This window comes from Pseudophryne corroboree, chromosome 9 (genome assembly GCF_028390025.1).
Source record: "Pseudophryne corroboree isolate aPseCor3 chromosome 9, aPseCor3.hap2, whole genome shotgun sequence".
Taxonomy (NCBI): Eukaryota; Metazoa; Chordata; class Amphibia; order Anura; family Myobatrachidae; genus Pseudophryne; species Pseudophryne corroboree.
This window is the reverse complement of record NC_086452.1, coordinates 263,121,796-263,141,747: the sequence shown is the minus strand read 5'-3', so window position 1 is coordinate 263,141,747 and position 19,952 is coordinate 263,121,796. Positions and strand designations below refer to the sequence as shown.

The 19,952-nt window shown below is 46.2% G+C and overlaps 1 protein-coding gene across 3 annotated transcripts in view; it reads left to right on the top strand.

Annotated features, from left to right (window-relative positions):
* Positions 1–19,952, top strand: part of DDR2 (discoidin domain receptor tyrosine kinase 2) — a 429,134-nt gene that overhangs the window by 384,872 nt on the left and 24,310 nt on the right. For all 3 annotated transcript variants that reach the window (XM_063940268.1, XM_063940269.1, XM_063940270.1), the window contains 2 exons: positions 5,459–5,693; positions 5,928–6,077. In XM_063940268.1, the coding sequence (XP_063796338.1) occupies positions 5,459–5,693; positions 5,928–6,077 (385 nt within the window). The remainder of the gene's footprint in view (positions 1–5,458; positions 5,694–5,927; positions 6,078–19,952) is intronic.

Here is a 19,952-nt window from a genome sequence, read left to right as displayed (position 1 = left end):
CCCAACCCCGACTGAAGATGCATCAACTTCTAAGAAGAAGGGTTCATCGAAATTTGGTTGTTGGAGAACTGGAGCCGTCATGAAAGCTAACTTTAAGTGAGAAAAAGCTACAATGGCTTCCGGAGGCCACAAACTTGGATTAGAACCCTTCCTCGTCAGGGCGGTAATGGGCGCAACAATGGTGGAGAAACCCTTAATGAATTTCCTGTAGTAGTTCGCAAAGCCCAGGAACCTTTGTATTGCTTTCAAAGAAAGAGGCTGAGTCCAGTCACGAATGGCAGACAGCTTTTCCGGATCCATGCGAAGCTCCGTCCCCGAGATGATATAACCGAGGAACGGAATAGATGTTACTTCAAAGGTACATTTGGAAAGTTTGGCATAGAGATGATTCTCTCGTAAACGGTGGAGCACCTCTTTGACTTGAGTCCTGTGTTCGACAAGATTCTTGGAAAAGATCAGTATGTCGTCCAAATATACCACAACACTCTGATACAGCATGTCACGAAAGATTTCATTGACGAATCCCTGGAAAACCGCGGGAGCATTACTAAGACCAAACGGCATCACCAAGTATTCGTAATGCCCATCTCGGGTATTAAAGGCAGTCTTCCATTCATCCCCCTCTCGGATGCGTATAAGATTATAAGCTCCCCTCAAGTCGAGTTTGGAAAAAATGCGGGCACCACGAACCCTATCAAATAATTCTGTGATTAGTGGCAAGGGGTATTTATTCTTAATAGTAATGTCGTTTAAGCCGCGGTAGTCGATGCATGGTCTCAACCCCCCGTCCTTTTTCTTCACGAAAAAGAAGCCCGCACCAGCAGGGGAGGAAGAGGGGCGCATAAATCCCTTGAGCATATTGGACTTAATATACTCCGACATGGCTTGAGTCTCGGGAAGAGACAGAGGATATGTGCGACCACGGGGTGGCGTCTTCCCTGGGACAAGGTCAATAGGGCAGTCCCAAGGCCTGTGAGGTGGTAACAGGTCAGCAGCTTGTTCCGAAAATACGTCCTTGTACCCTTGATATGCCTCCGGAATGTGCTCTTCATCCGTTTTGGAGGTGACACGGAGCGGACAAACAGGAGTAAGACAATTAGTGTGACAAAAGGAACTCCAGGACAGAATTTGTGACGACTTCCAGTCGATGTGGGGATTATGACTTTTTAGCCAAGGCATTCCAAGAACCAGATCATGGGGCATTTCTGGGATTACCAAGAGTTCCAAATCTTCCTGATGTAGAGCCCCGACCTGCAGCTTAACTGGCCCCGTGCGCCACATTATAAGACCTTTGGAAATTCTAGTCCCGTTGATAGCCGTCAGTGAAATTGGCCGCTCGATAGGCCGTAACTTTAAACCCAAGCTTTGGGCACAGAAGGAAGAAATGAAGTTCCCTGCAGCTCCGGAATCCAATAGGGCTTCACAAGACTTGGAGACTGAATCGGAGACTAGAGTTACTGGAAGCAAACAGTCCGAAGTTGGAGAAGCTTTTGTCGTAACCCCCAGCTTGACTCCTCCGGAACAAGCTAGGCCTGCCCGTTTCCCGGACGAGATTTACAAGATTTAAGAAAATGATCCGCGGCTCCACAGTAAAGGCAGAGTTTACCCTCACGACGACGCTGTCGTTCTTCCGGAGACAGTCGGGATCGGTTAATTTGCATGGGCTCATCTGAGCTAGGTGAGGCCACCGGTCTAGGAGTAGGATTCCGGAACCTGGAACGATCCGGACGGCTACGTTCTCTTCCATGCTCCTGCATCCGAAGATCCACCTTGACGCAAAGAGAAATCAGATCTTCTAATGGATCCGGCAGATCTCTGGTAACCAGCTCATCTTTCAGCCGGTCGGAAAGACCATTCCAGAAGGCAGCTCTCAGGGCGTCATTATTCCAGCGTAGTTCGGAAGCAATGGTCTGGAAATGAACCACGTACTGACCCACGGAACGGGCGCCCTGTCGAACACGGAGCAAGTCGGAAGAAGCAGTGGTCATTCTGCCGGGTTCGTCGAAAATCCTTCGAAAGGACGAGATGAAGTTGGTATAGTTGGAAACCATGGGATCAGATCGTTCCCATAATGGAGACACCCAATCCAAAGCAGAACCTTCCAACAGAGAAATAATATATGCTACCTTGGACCGGTCTGTAGGAAAGTTGTGTGCAAGTAGCTCGAAATGTACCTCGCATTGGTTCAAGAAACCACGACAATTTTTAGGATTCCCATTATAGCGGGACGGAGTAGGCAGCTGAAGGCGTGGAGTGATACCGGCTGATGGTTGAACATTGCTGGCAACGGCAACTGGTGCGACTACTGGAACAGGTGCCGGAATTACTGAGGCTAGAGACGCCTGAATCTGATCCAGACGCCCGGACAACTGCTGGAGGTACTGCATCACCTGGCCTTGTGCCGCTTCCTGACTTTGTACTCGAGAAGCCAGGTTCTGGATGGCACTTGAGTCCGTGTTCCGATTCCCCGGGTCCATGGGGCCTGAGTATACTATCACTGACCTGGTTTGGGAGTGTTGTGGACTCGGGGCTTCTTCCGATGACCGGGAAGAGGAACCGCTACTGGGTCGCAGTAGAGATGGCCGGATGTAGGTCTTCCTCATGCAGGATTAAGACGGCAAGCAGGAAGCACAGAGGAATTCTTGAAGGTCTCCTGAAAGACAAGACTTGTAGAAATACTGAAGGCTGAGGTACTGAGATATTGAAGGCACTGTGGTGTTGGAGGCACTGAGGTGCTGGGAGTACAGGGAGTGCTGGGAGGCACGGAGGTGCTTGGAGGCACAAGGTAATTGGAGGCACGGAGGTGCTTGGAGGCACGGAGGTGCTTGGAGGCACGGAGGTGCTTGGAGGCACGAGGTGTTTGGAGGCACGGAGGTGCTTGGAGGCACGGAGGTGCTTGGAGGCACGAGGTGCTTGGAGGCAGGGAGGTGCTTGGAGGCACGAGGTAATTGGAGGCACGGAGGTGCTTGGAGGCACAGAGGTGTTTGGAGGCACGAGGTGCTTGGAGGTACGGAGGTATTTGGAGACACCAAGGTGTTTGGAGGCACGAGGTGCTTGGAGGCACGGAGGTACTTGGAGGCACGGGGTGCTTGGAGGCACAGAGGTACTTGGAGGCACGGGGTGCTTGGAGGCATGGAGGTACTTGGAGGCACGGGGTGCTTGGAGGCATGGGGTGCTTGGAGGCACAGAGGTACTTGGAGGTACAGGATGCTTGGAGGCACAGGATGCTTGGAGGAACAGGATGCTTGAAGGCACAGGAGATCACAGGGACGAGGGAGCTCTGGAATCACAGCTTCCGCAGGAGAAACGAAGATACTCAGGCACCGGATCTCTGCCTGGTGTCTGGTTTTAAATCCCCCGCCCTAGCCTGATTGGCGGAGCAGGCAGGTGACGTCAGACCTGCTCCGCCTCCTTGCCCTCGCTCATGATGGCGGCATCCTTGCTTCCGGGAAGCCGCCGGAGGGACGCGCCGACCCGCCGCCGAAGCCGGAGACCGCCAGGAGAAGAGAGGTGCCGGGCAGACCAGGCCACCCGCAGGGACAAGCGCGGTCGCCGCTGCCCGAGGTGCGTGACACATGTGCTCAGTGAGAACCTGCTTTCATCTGTGAAGAGCACAGGGCACCAGTGGCGAATTTGCCAATCTTGGTGTTCTCTGGCAAATACCAAACGTCCTGCACGGTGTTGGGCTGTAAGCACAACCCCCACCTGTGGACGTCGGGCCCTCATACCACCCTCATGGAGTCTGTTTTTGATAGTTTGAGTAGACACATGCACATTTGTGGCTTGCTGGAGGTCATTTTGCAGGGCTCTGGCAGTGCTCCTCCTGTTCCTCCTTGCACAAAGGCGGAGGTAGCGGTCCTGCTGCTGGGTTGTTGGCCTCCTCCACATCTCCTGATGTACTGACCTGTCTCCTGGTAGCGCCTCCATGCTCTGGACACTACGCTGACAGACACAGCAAACCTTCTTGCCACAGCTCGCATTGATGTGCCATCCTGGATGAGCTGCACTACCTGAGCCACTTGTGTGGGTTGTAGACGCCATCTCATGCTACCACTAGAGTGAAAGCACCGCCAGCTTTCAAAAGTGACCAAAATATCAGCCAGAAAGCATAGGAGCTGAGAAGTGGTCTGTGGTTACCACCTGCAGAACAACTCCTTTATTGGGGGTGTCTTGCTAATTGCCTATAATTTCCACCTGTTGTCTATTCCATTTGCACAACAGCATGTGAAATTGATTGTCAATCAGTGTTGCTTCCTAAGTGGACAGTTTGATTTCACAGAAGTGTGATTGACTTGGAGGTACATCGTGTTGTTTAAGTGTTCCCTTTAGTTTTTTGAGCAGTGTATGTTATATTTTTTAAAGTATTATCCTTAATCTTCGTGCATACTGAACCAGAATCTGAATTTTGCTAACCTTTGAAGAGGATAATAACAGTGCCAGGGCCGAGACTAGGATTTTCGTCACCTGGGGCAAGGCAGAAATTTGGCGCCCACCCCCAAAAAAAAAAAAAAAAAACTTTGTCAGACTAAAATAATCATATTATCAAAAAATTTGAAAAAAGAGGATACTATTGGACAATATTCCCCTATGTGTCTCAAATACCCTATGCGTCACATGCCCAACCAGCGTGTTCAACTACATGGTCCTTTGTGTGTCCCCATACATTGCACTATATCATAACACTTCATCACTGCACTACATTCCCCTATCTCCTATCCACTGCACTACATCACTATACTACATCCCCTACACGCTGAACTACATCACTACACTACATGCCCATATGCACTGCACTACATATCCTATATGCTACACTACATCACTACACTACATCCCCTTATATGCTACACCACATCAGTGCACTACGTGCCCCTATATACTGCAATACATTACTACACTACATACGCTATAAGCTACACCAAATCCCATCTGGGAGGCAAAGTGGAGGTTGATACTGCTAACTGGGAGCACAGTGTGCTTCTATAGCTTGTACAGTGCACCGCACGCTAGTCGCAGCACTGCATGGCAAAGAAGAGAGTTTAAGACAGTAGTTGGCATAGGAGAGATCCCAGGTACTGGAGCTCACCTGCACAGCGCTGGAGCCAGCTGTGGGCAGACAGGTGGGTCAGAAACATTGCCCTGGGAGCTGTCTGCTGTCTCACAGGAGCAGCACAACACTGCCGGTTAAAAAACCCCAAAACCTGCTCCTCTGTAACTCCTTGGCGCCCCCTCAAATCCTGCACCCAGGGCACATGCCCCCTTATTTCCCCCCTAGTTACGGCCCAGACAGTGCACTTACTTTCACTTCCACCCATATTGTACAGGTGACTTGTTTTGACACTGCATTGTGAGCATGTGTTTTTTTTTATTCAAGATCATATAGCTTGTATCTAATTTTGTACCATAAATACAAATGTAACAGTGTATGACTAATTTGCTATGTAAATTATTTTTCCAGTTACTCAGACCTCAGATACATGGCTGCACAGATCGCTTCGGGAATGAAGTACCTCTCTTCTCTTAATTTTGTACATCGAGATCTTGCAACACGGAACTGCCTTGTTGGTAGAAATTACACAATTAAAATAGCTGATTTTGGAATGAGTCGGAACCTCTATAGTGGGGATTATTATAGGATTCAGGGTCGGGCTGTGCTCCCCATTCGATGGATGTCATGGGAAAGCATCTTAATGGTGAGTAAACCAGTTTCCTTCTTATTTACTGCTATAATCCCTTTTGACATGAAATATTACATTACACCATTTGCCATGTGATTTTTTATTAGCTCTGGATTTTTGTCGATGGGACCTATTACTCCCCATTCTAAGTTGTGGGCATGCAGTGTGCATGCATATCTCTTGCACCTTCATATGGTAGGAGTAAATGCCAATGTTTCTGAATGCACTCAATTATTCACTTTCCTGCAGGGCAAATTCACAACAGCCAGTGATGTCTGGGCTTTTGCTGTCACCTTATGGGAGATGTTGACTTTTTGTCAGGAACAGCCCTATAGCGAGATGTCTGATGAGCAGGTCATTGAGAACACAGGGGAGTTTTTTCGAGACCAAGGGAAACAGGTATGAGACAAAAAAAAATGTGACAAATATTTTTATTGAAGCATTATGTGCATAGATATCAGATTGTTGAGTAATTATTGACCAATAATACAAATAACCATATACAAAATGCACGCCATATACAAAGATTTGAAGTCAAAGGGCAGTCACACCAAATATTGATTTGATTTCGATTTCTCTACTGTTCATTCACTAGTAACACTTCTATTTTTGAAAGCACTTTAATGGCCCATACACACGGTGAGATTCTGGCTATGCCCGATTATCACTATGCGACAGGGGCTAGGTCGGCACTTAGTCAGTATTGCAAGCACATTCATTATGTGCTTGCGATACTGACTGTGTGTCAATTTTGACTATCTCTTCTATAGAGATAGTCAAAATTGACTTGCCTGCACAGTCAATCTATTCTTGTGATGCCGACCGCGCATCGGCATCGAATCGGGATCGCAAGATGACTTTCACCTTGCAATCTGCACTAACTTTTCTTACGATTTTGACTACAGTATATAGTCAAAATCGTAAGAAAAAATCTCACCGCGTGTACACACCATTACTTTGCAGCATTTTTTCCCCACACCTGCCTAAAACTTTTGCAAGTACTGTATAAAAAAAGAGCATTGACAGATATTTCAAATAGATGCCAAAAGAAAATTCTCTTATTATCAGTTAAGATATACAGTATATTCAAACATTGTATCTAAACATTTACTTGGATGTATGTTTGTCTGCAAATACAAGTAAATATGTAAAGTATGTTTGAAAAACATCTTAATTGTTCTCTTGGGCTGTTTAAAATGTTGTGGCATATGTTTAAATACACTATTTGCACATGTATAAAGCAATATTAAAATGCAAATAGATCCATGTGTAGCATTATTTGTTTTGTTGTATTTACTTAAGATACAAAATATTTGCATTATATGTCTCAAATTGTGTTGCAGAGATACATGACAGTGTTTTAAAAATGTAAATCTTAACCTTTCTCAAAGGGTTTTAAGAATCTGTAAAGTTTAACATGAAGCACATAAACTGATGAATGCATTCAAACAAGTGGAATCAGACAATTTACAGAGTGTGTGTATGGAAATGGCATATAGATGCAGTTTCTGTGCCACTGAAATTATTTTCCTAGGAAACTGTTGTAAACAATAACCATATAATATTGCTTTAGATTAGAGTAGGAAAAGTCACCGCTTCACAGCACAGTCTCCTTGCCAGGCACATTGCTTAGGTTTGTAACTGTTATACAGTAAGGCTGGGTACAAAGCGGCCAACTGGTCATCGCGCCAAGCAAGTGGTCGATTAGTTAAGCTATACACATTTACCAATCAGCCGCTCAATATGACTGGCTAGACTTCACAACAGGGTGGGCATTTCAATTTGCCTGGTGGGTAACCTGTACACACATGCAGATACACTGAAATCTTTCAGATCTATCGGCATCGGCTGTGCTGCAGAGCCGATCTGGTATGTCTGTGAACAATGTTGTTCACAGACCAATGGGGTGCACACACCTGCCGATCCGCTACTGATATATCATTGGTCGCTTGAACGAACAATACATTATTCAAGTTTGTACCGAGTATGAGAGTCTGGAGCCATTAGATGTATTTATTTATTTATTAACAGTTTCTTATATAGCGCAGCAAATTCCGTTGCGCTTTACAATTTGAAATAACAATAACAAACTGGGTGATAACAGTCATAGTATTGTAATAAAGTCATAGTATTGTAATACAGAATATCTAACACATTGAAAGTCAGATGAGAAATTTTTCTTCTGCAGGGTCCACAGTAGTATCCACAGGATATACATTGGGATATGAGGTAGCGTCAGCGGAATGGCACCAACGATCAAAGCTTTCGGCCTCCCAGAATGCAACAGGCCAGTCTCCTATATCCAAGCCTCCTGGCTCAGGCAATTCAGTTTTTTGTTTTGGTGCAACAGGAGTCGGAACACAGTCTAGGACTGCTGATTTTTTGCAGCCATAAGCTTTTTCTTTAACTTATTGTTTTTGAGCGATCTTTCTAAAAAAAAGTGTCTTATATGCACCTTAGAAAGAGTGACTCCAACAACTCTCCGCCGGGTCGCGACAACGCTTACCCACGTGTACAATGCCGTTTCGGTGGGCATCAGTGAGGATGTACTAGCAAGTCCAGCTGACAGTACCAGGCTGTGGCCGGAGAACGGGGAGAAGGTAAGGCATCAGTTCCGTTTAGCGGGTTAAGACACAAGACACAGCCGCACTGTTTTTGGGAGGAGACTACTGAACAGTCACAGACACGGCTGCCACCTCGGGTGCACCAGAGCTAGGCCTCAGGGATCATAGGCTCCAGGGATTAGTAAGAGGCCGGGATCCCTGGAGTTGACGTCATCAGTGGGGAGTAAGGCGCTCCCTTCAGTTTCCTCCGAGTTTCCCGCCATGAATTGATTTCCCGCTTCTGTCTGAGACGCTAGATATCTAGCTGACCCAGTCACAGCATAGGCAGCTGTGTCACTGGTGCGTCTGTGTTCACTTGGGCATCTGATAACATATGTGTTTACATGGGCATCTGTGCTCATTATTTGCATTTGGACTCCACTCAGCGTTTGATAGCGTATTGATCAAGCCGGGAAGTGGGGTTAAGTCTCCCTGTATCCAACTTTCCTGAGGCAGATAATACAGCACTAAGTCTCTACCTACCATAGGGGTACGAGTAGTTGGACAAGTGCCTGATGCATACGAGTCTGGTAAACTGTTATTGCTGTTTCTTTCACTGTGTGACTGAATCTGTTTAAAGTCCTATATAAGGTAATGCAGTAATTTGTTTCTCCCACATACCTGAAATGTATCTGTAGTTGAATATATGCTCATATTGCTTATTATACTAATGTACTGTATAACTTGTGACTGATTACTAGTGCGGCTGCTGACCTTTTCTATACTATACTATATTTCTGTCAGTTTTGCGGTCTTTGTATATCTGATCCTCAATGCTGGTGCAAGGCAGAGAGGGATCGGATTGTATATCACTTTAGCAAGCTTAAAGTGAATGTCACAAATTGTGTAGTTAACACCATACAGGTGTGTTATTTGTTTACCATGTCTAAGAGAGGCAAGGGTGAGGATACACTCTCCACAGCAGCACCGACATTGATATCATGTTTGTCATGCAAAGCAGGGTTAACCTCTAAAGATCTGGTACAAAATGGATTATGTGCAAATTGTTAAAGCTTACACCAGAGCCTCCTTAATAATTCAAGGCAGGCACAGGTTCAATCTGAACCTCCTTGGGCTTCTTTTGCACAAACATTATCCAATATAGCTGAGCAGATAGTGCCAGCTCCCATACCAGGGACAGGTTACCCAGTTAACCCTTTCATTCAACATGCAACATTCCCCCATGTCTTATCACATCCAGTCCAGGAATCTGCAGCCTTTCAACAAAAACAGGCTGAAAGGCATGTGGAAAGTAAATCACACAGACATGTAACAACATCTTCACAGTATACACATGTTTCAGAAGGGGACACTTTGGAGGATGAGGATAATTCCTCGCATCTGGGTCTGCACACAGAGATGAGAATGAAGGTCCTAGCTTAGTAAATATATGTCATGATCCAGGCTGTTAAAATCAATGTATGTGATATCAATATTCTGATCGTTGTATCAATGTACCAGTGTGTTGTAACTGTCTTTGCATGTCAAATGGTTGAAGCTTGATTGATCTGCTGGCATTTCATTGTAGCCACAGAACTCAGAGACACACTGACTGTTTAGGTGTGAAATTCCTCATGACCAGAGCTAGTTTGATTACCACAGAACCTGAGCTAGGGCCAGAAAGGTGTTAAGCCCTTCCTGGTCTGTGTCCTCTAAGAACTAGCCATTTGTTTACACAAGAACCATGGCCAGAGCTTCAAAGGAGAAGAAGATAAGGCCATTCACCCCTGAGCGAGTAGCTGGGAAGCCCAGTATGAGCTGACACTCAATACCTTCTCTGGCTTTGGAAGGGTTAAAAATAAACTCTCCAGGGGGAGGGGGGCTGAACGGGCAACCTGAGTTTTAAATAGGAGAAACACAGGCTGCAAAGCATGCATTATCAAAGAGGTGAGTCAGGAGAAGCATCCTGGCTCTGTAATGTCCCGAATATCTGAAGAGGCTTCACTTCATCCCATCATTCCAGTCTGCATGTGCTAGGACCCTATTTTTATTTTCTTGAAATTGTCTTTTCTGATGTGACTTTGACTTTTTATCATTATATTCTTGTGACTTTCTTTTTTCTGTAACATAAGCTTTGAAGTGTTCACTTAAATTAAATAATCAATTTTAGCTCTGTTTTCTGTTGTGTTTCCAACCCAACTCTCTGAAAGAGGCATTACCAAAATATTAATAATTCTAGGTGCAGGCAAAAGCCATAAGTTTACCTTGGATCATACCCTAAACGTTTGTACTTTGGCTGGTGGCAGTGACCGTGTTGAAATTAACGCATGTGCTCAGATATCCAGTAATGGTGTCACATGGCAGGGATTCGCAGATTGGCGTATCTGGGTAATTGCCGTGCCTAGGATCGGCACAATATACCTGAGCTAATTAATGCTATGAACGCCATACTATCCTTCAAGGAAGCAGCAGTGCCTTTGTTAAAATCCAAGGCACATGTGTTTAAACGTCCCAAAATAGTCAGGATTGAATTTCCGGAGTCAGAACAGCTGACGGAAATCATGAAAGAGGCTTGGGTCACACCCAGTAAGAAGTTCAGAATTCTTAAAAAATGGAATTCTCATTATCCTCTTTTGCTGGGGACTGTTTGAAAAGGGAGGTTGCTCCCAAAGTAGATATGTATGTCATTCGGTTGCTGCATAAATTTACATTACCTCTACCTTCAACATCATTAAATGATGTAACGAATAGAAAAATAGATGGTTTTCTAAAAACAGGTTTTTCTTGTCAGGAGCAGTTGTTAGGCTTGCCATGGCTTTAGCCTGGATGGCGAAAGCAGTGGCAGCCTGGGCTGATGCATTAGAAGATGATCTTTCATTGGCGTCTAGAGAACAAAAGTCTCATATTGCACATATTAAACAGGCAGCTATTTTTATGGAAGAAGCAGGCTTGGATATGGGTACTATAGCTTCTCAAGCATTAACCGCAGCAGTAGCAGCACGCAGAGCTGTCTAGAAGGCTGACTCAGAGTCCAAAAAAGTGCTAGAGTCTTTGCCTTTTACTGGAGATATTCTTTTTGGTATAGAGCTAAATATTATTCTGGAGTCAGAAGCAGACTCTAGGAAAGTGAAGTTTCTTTCTACCTACAAGTCTAAACCTAGGTTTCAAGCTTTTCAGTCCTTTCAGACTCAAGGAAAAGTGAAAGGAAAGGTTTACAGCAAACAGTCCCAATCGGATAGGTCTGGAAAGACTAAAAAGCATTGGGCTACCAGAGGGCCTACTTCCAAACCAGAAAATAAGCAATCAGCCGAAATGGCACGGGCCTACACCTGGGGGACCCCAGGTGAGAGGCCAACTTCTATTTGCACAGACCTGGCAGCAGTCCACCACAGATGCCTGGGTACAAGAAGCGGTATTTCACGGTTATGCATTTGCCTTCAATAAACACCACCTGCAAAGATTTTTTTGTACCAGCTTGTCTTCAGTGGAAACGAAGGCCAGGGCTTTTCAGGAGGCAGTTCAGAAGTTGCTACAATCGGGGGTGATAGTAACGGTCCCTCCTGCATGGCAGGGACACGGCTTCTATTCCAACCTGTTTCTAGTACAGAAACCGAATGGGTCATGCCGGCCCATTCTCAATCTTAAAGCTCTGAACAAATACATTTGGGTGCCTCGTTTTCATATGGAGACTTAACGTTCCATTATCTTTGCCATGGAACGGGGGGATTTTATGGTATCCCTAGATATCCAGGATGCTTACCTGCATGTACCTACAACACCGTCCCATCAGTGCTATCTCAGGTTTGCTATCCTCCGGCAACATTTTCAGTTTCAGGCCCTACCATTTGGACTGGCTACAGCTCCAAGAGTGTTTACCAAAATTATGGTGGTGATGGCGTCTTATCTCCGTCGTCAGGGGATAAAATTGTCCCATACTGGAGGACCTGTTTATCCTGGCTCATCCCAGCAAAACTCTCCAGGGCCATCTGCAATTGACAATAGCCTGTTTACAAAGCCACGGCTGGCTCAAAAATTGGGTGAAGTCATCCCTGTTTCCGTCACAACGCATGATGCACCTGGAGGCTGTATTGGATTCCAGGGTTCATTCAGAGAGTTTTTCTATCTCTGAACAAAATATCCACAATACAGACAAGGATTCAGGAGCTACTACACAGTCAAAGAATATCCATTCATGCAGCAATGGTGTCAACATTCGACATGGTAGAATATGCTCAATTCCACTCAAAGCCCCTTCAACGTCTGATTCTTTCCAAATGGAATGGACTACATCAGATGATAAAAACTCAGACTATGGTCCTTCCTCAGGAAGTACGGAAGTCATTAGCCTGGTGGCTACAAACGGCGACCCTTTTGGATCTTGGAGTGGGAGGTTCTGACAATGGACGCCAGTCTTCAGGGCTGGGCAGCCGTGTCAGAAAAGTGTTTAATCCAGGGGCAGTGGACCAGGGAAGAAAGTTTCCTGCCGATAAATATATTGGAACTTCAGGCCATATATATGGCACTCACTCAGGCAAAGGACATACTTCAAGGAAAACCGGTTCAGATTCTCTCGACAATGCAATGGCAGTAGCGTACCTCAATCATCAGGGAGGAACTCGCAGACAAAGGCAATGAAGGAGGTTAGCGCACATTAAGGTGAGCAGAACTTCATCATCCGGCCTTGTTTGCAATGTTCGTTCCGGGAGTTCTAAACTGGGAAGCGGATTTTCTCAGTCGACACGCCATTCAACAACAAAGAGCCTGCATATGGGGCAAGGACAAAGGACCCCAAAGCGATCTTCGTGGATGCTCTATCAGTGAGATGGGACTTTCATCTGGCCTATGTGTTTCCACCAATTGCCCTATTGCCCATGGTGATTCGATAGGGCAAACAAGGTAAAGGTGCTGTGATACTAATAGCTCCGTCATAACCCAGAAGACAGAGGCTGTCCGTGGATATGCCGTTTCTACTCCCTCAATGTCCAGATCTACTGTCTCAGAGTCCTTTTTATTACAAGATCGCCTGTCTTTAATGGCGTGGCTATTGAGACATCCATCCTGAAAGCATAAGGATTTCCACAACAGGTAATTCAAACAATGCTTTTAGCAAAGAAAGCGTCCTCGGCTCCCATTTAATACAGAGTATGGCATGCTTTTTTTCAGTGGTGCAGTGCCAGGAAGCTTGACCCTAGGTCTTTCAGAGTTTCTAGACTCCTAGCATTCCTTCAGGCAGGAATGGACAAAGGCCTCCGTGTGGCTTCCTTGAGAGTTCAGGTGTCAGCATTGACTGTATGGTTTCAAAAGAAATTTGCTAACCTAGAGGATGTTCGCACTTTTCTTCAAGGAATACTTCACATCCAGCCTCCCTTTGTTCCTCCTACAGCTCCTTGGGATATAAATTTAGTCCTAAAGGTAATTCAAGTTGCCCCATTTGAACCACTGAGTCAAGTGGATCTTAAATGATTGACAGCTAAGTTTCTCTTTCTACTGGCTATTGCATCAGCTAGAAGAGTTTCAGATTTAGGGGCATTGTTATGTTACCCTCCTTTTCTGATTTTTCATCCAGATAGAGCAGTTCTCAGAACCAAATCTGGATATCTTCCTAAGGTGGTCTCTAAGTTCCACCTTAATGAAGAAATTGTAGTTCCGGCTTTCCAAGGGCCGGACCTTTTTGTGGAAAATGCATCTTTAAACATAGTCCGGGCTCTAAGGATCTACGTGACTCATACCAGTGCCATCAGAAAGACAGACACTCTCTTTGTTCTTTATGGGTTCCATAAGAGAGGATGGCCAGCTGACAAGCAAACACTGGGGAGGTGGTTTCGGACTACTATCTCGGAAACTTATTCTCCCTGTTCCGGCTAATTTCTCTGCTCATTCTACTCATAAGGTAGGTCCATCTTGGGCAGCATGCTGTGGTGCCGCTGCAGAACAGATATGTAAGGCAGCCACATGGTCTTCCATTAATACATTCATTAGACATTATGCCTTTGATACTTTTGCCTCTCAGGACGTTGCATTCGGGTGAAGGATTCTCCTGTCCAATCAGGAGCATCCCCTCCACTAAATTTGCTTTGGGAAATCCCAATGTATATCCTGTGGATACTACTGTGGACCCTGCAGGAGAAATAAGTAGTTATGGTAGACTTACCGTCAATAACTCTATTTCTCCGAAGTCCACAGGATCCACAGGGATCCCACCCTGAAGCACCTGATTTGAGGATCTTTTCACTCGCTGACCTCTTCCTTCTCGTACGGAAGGGTGTGCATGTGTGTTCTTCTCGCCTGATTAGGGCTCTCTATGATGCTTAACTGAATTGCCTGAGCCAGGAGGCGGGGATATAGGAGACTGGCCCATTGCATTCTGGGAGGCCGAACGCTTAGATCGTTGGTGCCAATCCGCTGACGCTACCTCATATTCCAATGCATATCCTGTGGATACTGTGGACTTCGGAGAAATAAGAGTTATTGACGGTAAGTCTACCATAACTACTTATATTTAGTTTAAAGTAAGAAAAGTGACCCTGTCCTTGCCAGGCACAGTACAGAAACCCATTTGTAGTCTATAGGGGTATTCAATACATGTCAGATCCTCCCAGTATTCAATTAGCGGGCAATTCTGACAGGTTTTGCCCGTTTCCAACAATGTCGGAATCGGCCGCTAGTTTGACAAAACACGTGGATCCGCGGCTAATCCACCGATCCATGTGTTTTCCAACAAGTCAGAGTTGCCGACAGGTCGGAAAAACGGCAGTACCATTGAATAGGTTGAATCCTGATTTGACCAAAAAAAGTCAGAAACTGCCATCTTTCCAACTAGTAGGCAGTTCCGACTTCAATTGAATAGACCCGTTAATGTACAAATCCACCACTGGCAGGCACTTTGCACAGATGTTCCACTGGCAGGAATATTGCAGAGATGCCCCACTGGACTGTACATTGCACAAATCCCACACTGGCAGGCACATTGCACAGATGCACCACTGGCAGGTATATTGCACATATGCGTATCTGGCAGGCACATTGCACAGATGCCCCACTGGCTGGCACATTGCAGATGCCTCTCTTGCATTCACAATACATAGATGCCCCATTGACAGGCACATTGCATACAGATGGAGCCAGGCTAATTGTGGCTCCGTCTGCGACTAGGTGCGCCCCGCCGGGAACGAATGGGACGCACGTGCGTAGTAGATGCACATGGGCCCCATTCACTCCCCTGCCTGTGATGTACCCACTGTAGATGCACCACTAGCAGGTACACATTGCACAGATGCCCCAGTGGCTGGCACATTGCAGATACCTCTCTTGCATTCACAATACATAGATGCCCTATTGGCAGGCACATTGCATACAGATGGAGCCAAGCTAATTGTGGCTCCATCTGCAAATAGGTGCGCACCGCCAGTCACGAATGGGACGCGTGTGCGTGGTAGATGCACATGGGCCCCATTCACTCCCCCGACTGTGATGTACCACTGTAGATGCACAACTAGCAGGTACACATTACACAGATGACCCACTGGCAGGCACATTTAAAAGATGGGCACTGGCAGGCACATTGCATAGATGGCCTAATAGCAGAGGCAGAACTCTGGGAGGCAACGGAGTCATCTGCCGCCGGGCTCCTGCTCTGAAGGGGGGCACCTCTCCTCCCATTCTGTGACACCATTGAATTGAATTAAGTTAATTGATAGCTGCAAATCACACCCTCTTTATTATACTGAATATACACATTTTACAAGTGTCACACCCAGGATTAGAAACCACAACCTATTACACTGGAAGCAGACCCCTTACTGATTAAGCTGTTTGCTCCTGTATAGGAAATATGAGAATTTTAACTATATGAAGATACTTCTCTGACAATTACACGTAACTTCATATAGTTAGAATTCTCATGCTTCCTCTACAGGAGCAAATAGCTCCATCAGTAAAGTGTCTGCTGTTAGTGTAACAGGTCATGGGTTCTAATCCTGGGTATGACTGCTAAGAAATGTGTGATTTAAAATAAAAGACAATTAAATGTATAAATACAGTATATACATTTTTTTCAGAACACTCCATACACACACACACACACACACACACACACACACACACACACACACACACACACACACACACACACACACACACACACACACACACACACAATACGCACACATACACTCATATTTATCTTAATATAGGAAATAGGGGGGCACCAATATTTATCTTGCCTCCGGGCAACTGGGATGAACTTACGCCACTGCCTAATAGAAATCAATTTAGACAGAAATGCCACTGTCAGACATATGGTTCAGGTGTCCCATGGCACATAGAACTGAGTGTTAATACAGTGGCTGGCACATAGGACAGTCAGAAAAATGGGATACCCTTTTCACACAATTTTGCTGACCCTAACCCTGTAGCTGTCATCAGAGGCTACTTTTCAGTTTGTACAATAAGCAGATATACTGTAATTGCATTTAAGCAGCACTATCACAGTAGGGTGGTAGTCATGTGACCGCCGGTCGGCTGACCGACAGTCACATGACCTCCTCCGTGAGCCCGACGGCTCACTATCCCGATGGTCGGCATGCCGACCAACAGGGACTATTTCCACTCGTGGGTGTCCACGACACCCATAGAGTGGGAACAGAACCCGTGGCGACCGCAGGTCGCCACCGAGCCCGCAGCGTGGCGAGCGCAGCGAGCCCGCAAGGGGCTTGCTGCACTCGCCCCTCCCCGCCGGGATCCCGGCGTCGGTATGCTGCCGGGATCCCGGCGTCGGTAAGGTGACCGGCGGTCAGCAGACCGCCGGTCACCCGTACTACACCCTCACAGTATTCAAATCATTCCACTAGGATTTCCGGGTTCCAGGAGAATAACTCTAGGGAAGCTCTGAGTGCCTCCAGGCTTGACAGTCCCCAGAATGATCAAATAATGATGAAGCATCTCAGCTTCATCATGTGACAGTGCCGTTTCTAGCGGCGGGCGAGCCGTGCAACCACACGGGGCGCCCGCCGCGGCACTTTGCGTGTCCTTATCTCCCCCTCCTCCCTCTTCCCGAGCACTCCTGCGGAATGACACGATTGCGTCGTGATGTCACGACGCAAACGCGTCATTCCGCGAAACCCCGCCCCCCAAGCAAGAGTACTCAAGAGGGAGGAGGAGCAGACAAGCCTGGAAGAAGGAGGCGGCCGTCGCGAGGGAGGTGAGGCGGCCCGACCCGAAGAGCGGGAAGATCTTCTATGTAAGTAGTCTCTCTCTCTCTCCCTTCCTTCCCCCCACTTGACACCTGCCTGCCGTACTGTGTAAAATGGGGAAACCTGCCTGCCGCACTCTGTAAAATGGGGACACCTGCCTGCCGCACTGTGTAAAATGGGGACACCTGCCTGCCATACTGTGTAAAATGGGGACACCTGCCTGCTGCGCTGTTAAAAATGGGGACACCTGCTTGCGTACTGTTTAAAATGGGGACACATGCCTGCGTACTGTGTAAAATGGGGACACCTGACTGCTGTGCTGTGTAAAATGGGGACACTTGCCTGCCGTACTGTGTAAAATGGGGACACCTGCCTGCCATACTGTGTAAAATGGGGACCTTTGCCTGCCATACTGTGTAAAATGGGGACACTTGCCTGCCATACTGTGTAAAATGGGGACACTTGCCTGCCGTACTGTGTAAAATGGGGACACGTGCCTGCCGTACTGTGTTAAATGGGGACACTTGCCTACCGTACTGTGTAAAATGGGGACACTTGCCTGCCGTACTGTGTAAAATGGGGACACTAGCCTGCCATACTGTGTAAAATGGGGACACGTGCCTGCCATACTGTGTAAAATGGGGACACTTGCCTGCCATACTGTGTAAAATGGGGACACTTGCCTGCTGTAATGTGTAAAATGGGGACTTTTGATTTTTATATTTTTTTCCCTGTGGTGGCTGTGATGATATCAGATGAGGCCACGGCCACTTTAATGAGACCACGCCCATTTTAATCATGCCACACCCCCTTGTCAAGAGCTCAAGCGCCTTCGGCACGCGCATGCTTTTTCTTTTTATCTTTTTATAGCTATGGGGGGGCGCTTTTTTTATAGCAATGGTCGGGGGGGGGGGGGCGCATTTTTGAAATCTTGCGCTGGGAGCCAAATTGGCTAGAAACAGCCCTGCATGTGATCACTGCTGTTTACTATTCTACTGTACATTCCTGATTCTTTTTCACACACAGAGTGTGTCAGTACTGCAGCCACCGTCTCTGAATGACTGCAGATGAGGCTACAGCACAAGGCAGTAGGTGGTAATGAGGAGCACAACATCCTACATGTTTGCCAAATTTTGCTGTGTGGACTTGTGATTTTACACTCCAAAGGTTCCTGCTATATTTTTCTGAGTAAATGCAGCGACTGGTACATGTGCAGTTAAGATCAATGTGGGGTCACCATCAGTATCATCTATCTTTGCATCAGGGGGTCGAGCATCCAGCAGAGACATGACAGGCTCATCTGTGGATGTGTCAAACTCTTTATAGGTAATTACATGAACACGCACTTACTGTTGTTATTGGCATATGCTTGCCTGCTTCTTCCATCCACCGTTCAGTTTAGAGGATATGGAGTCATAAGTTTGAGTTGGAGCCAAGTCTGCAAACAGATTTGCATACTAGGTACATGGTATTTTGTGTATATGTATGCAAGGCAATTTCTGTGACCTAATGTTATATTTATTTTATGTAAAAGGGATAAGACCAGGGAAGTGACAATCAGAGTACTGTAGATCAGCGGAAACCAAAAATAAATCAGGTGACTGGAGAGAAATCAAAATTAACCAGGGACCATAATTACAATATTGGATCATACTTGCCTAGTCTCCCAGAACAGCCAGGATGCTCCCACAAATCAGGTCATGCTCCTAGCCAGAGGAAAAGTAGCAAGTCTTCCCCAGCCAGCCACTACTGCCACCTTGCTAAGTAAAGTAGGCGGACCAAGTGGACAATGATGTGATAAGCGCTGAATTGCGTTAATATAGCCACGTCCACCTCTGTACAGTGTCTGTAATATCGGCATTGTATAGCAGGGGGTGTGAAATTGATGATTTGAATATGCAGTCATGCCACCGCACTGCCCCTTTTGCAGTGTCATGCCCCTTGCACTGCCCCCTTTAGCAAACGACTTTCCAGCACTACCCCCGCTATGCAGAACTGGCTGCCCCCTCCTGGAGTTGAGAATGTTAGCAACTGTGTATTGGATTAAATAAAGTAGTATACCTCCCAACATTGGTGGCCAGTGGATAGGGACCCTTAGCGAACTGAAAGCCTGTCCGCAGTTGCAAAGGGGGCAGGGCCTATGGTAATGGGTGCAGAGACCCCATTGTTAACCTAAGAAACTCTACCGAACATAAAGCAGCAGGAAGTATCTTCCTACCATTTACTAAGCTGATAGATATATGCTTGTAACAATTAATAAAAATTTCACAGATAGTGTAGTATCTCAATTCAAAATCATTACATGCAGACAATTGTTTAACTGTTTCTAACTGCATATAGAAACAGACTTTATTGCTTATTTTACAGTCTCTCAGGCCTGCCAAACAGTTATCCTTCAAGTTTGCTGTACAATGATATTTCTCGTATACAGAGTATAATAAGAAAGAAGTCAACAAATAGCTAAATAAAACCACCAATGCACATGTATCAAAATGACAAATAAGCTTATTTGGTAGTGGTAGTAACTAGAGATGAGCGGG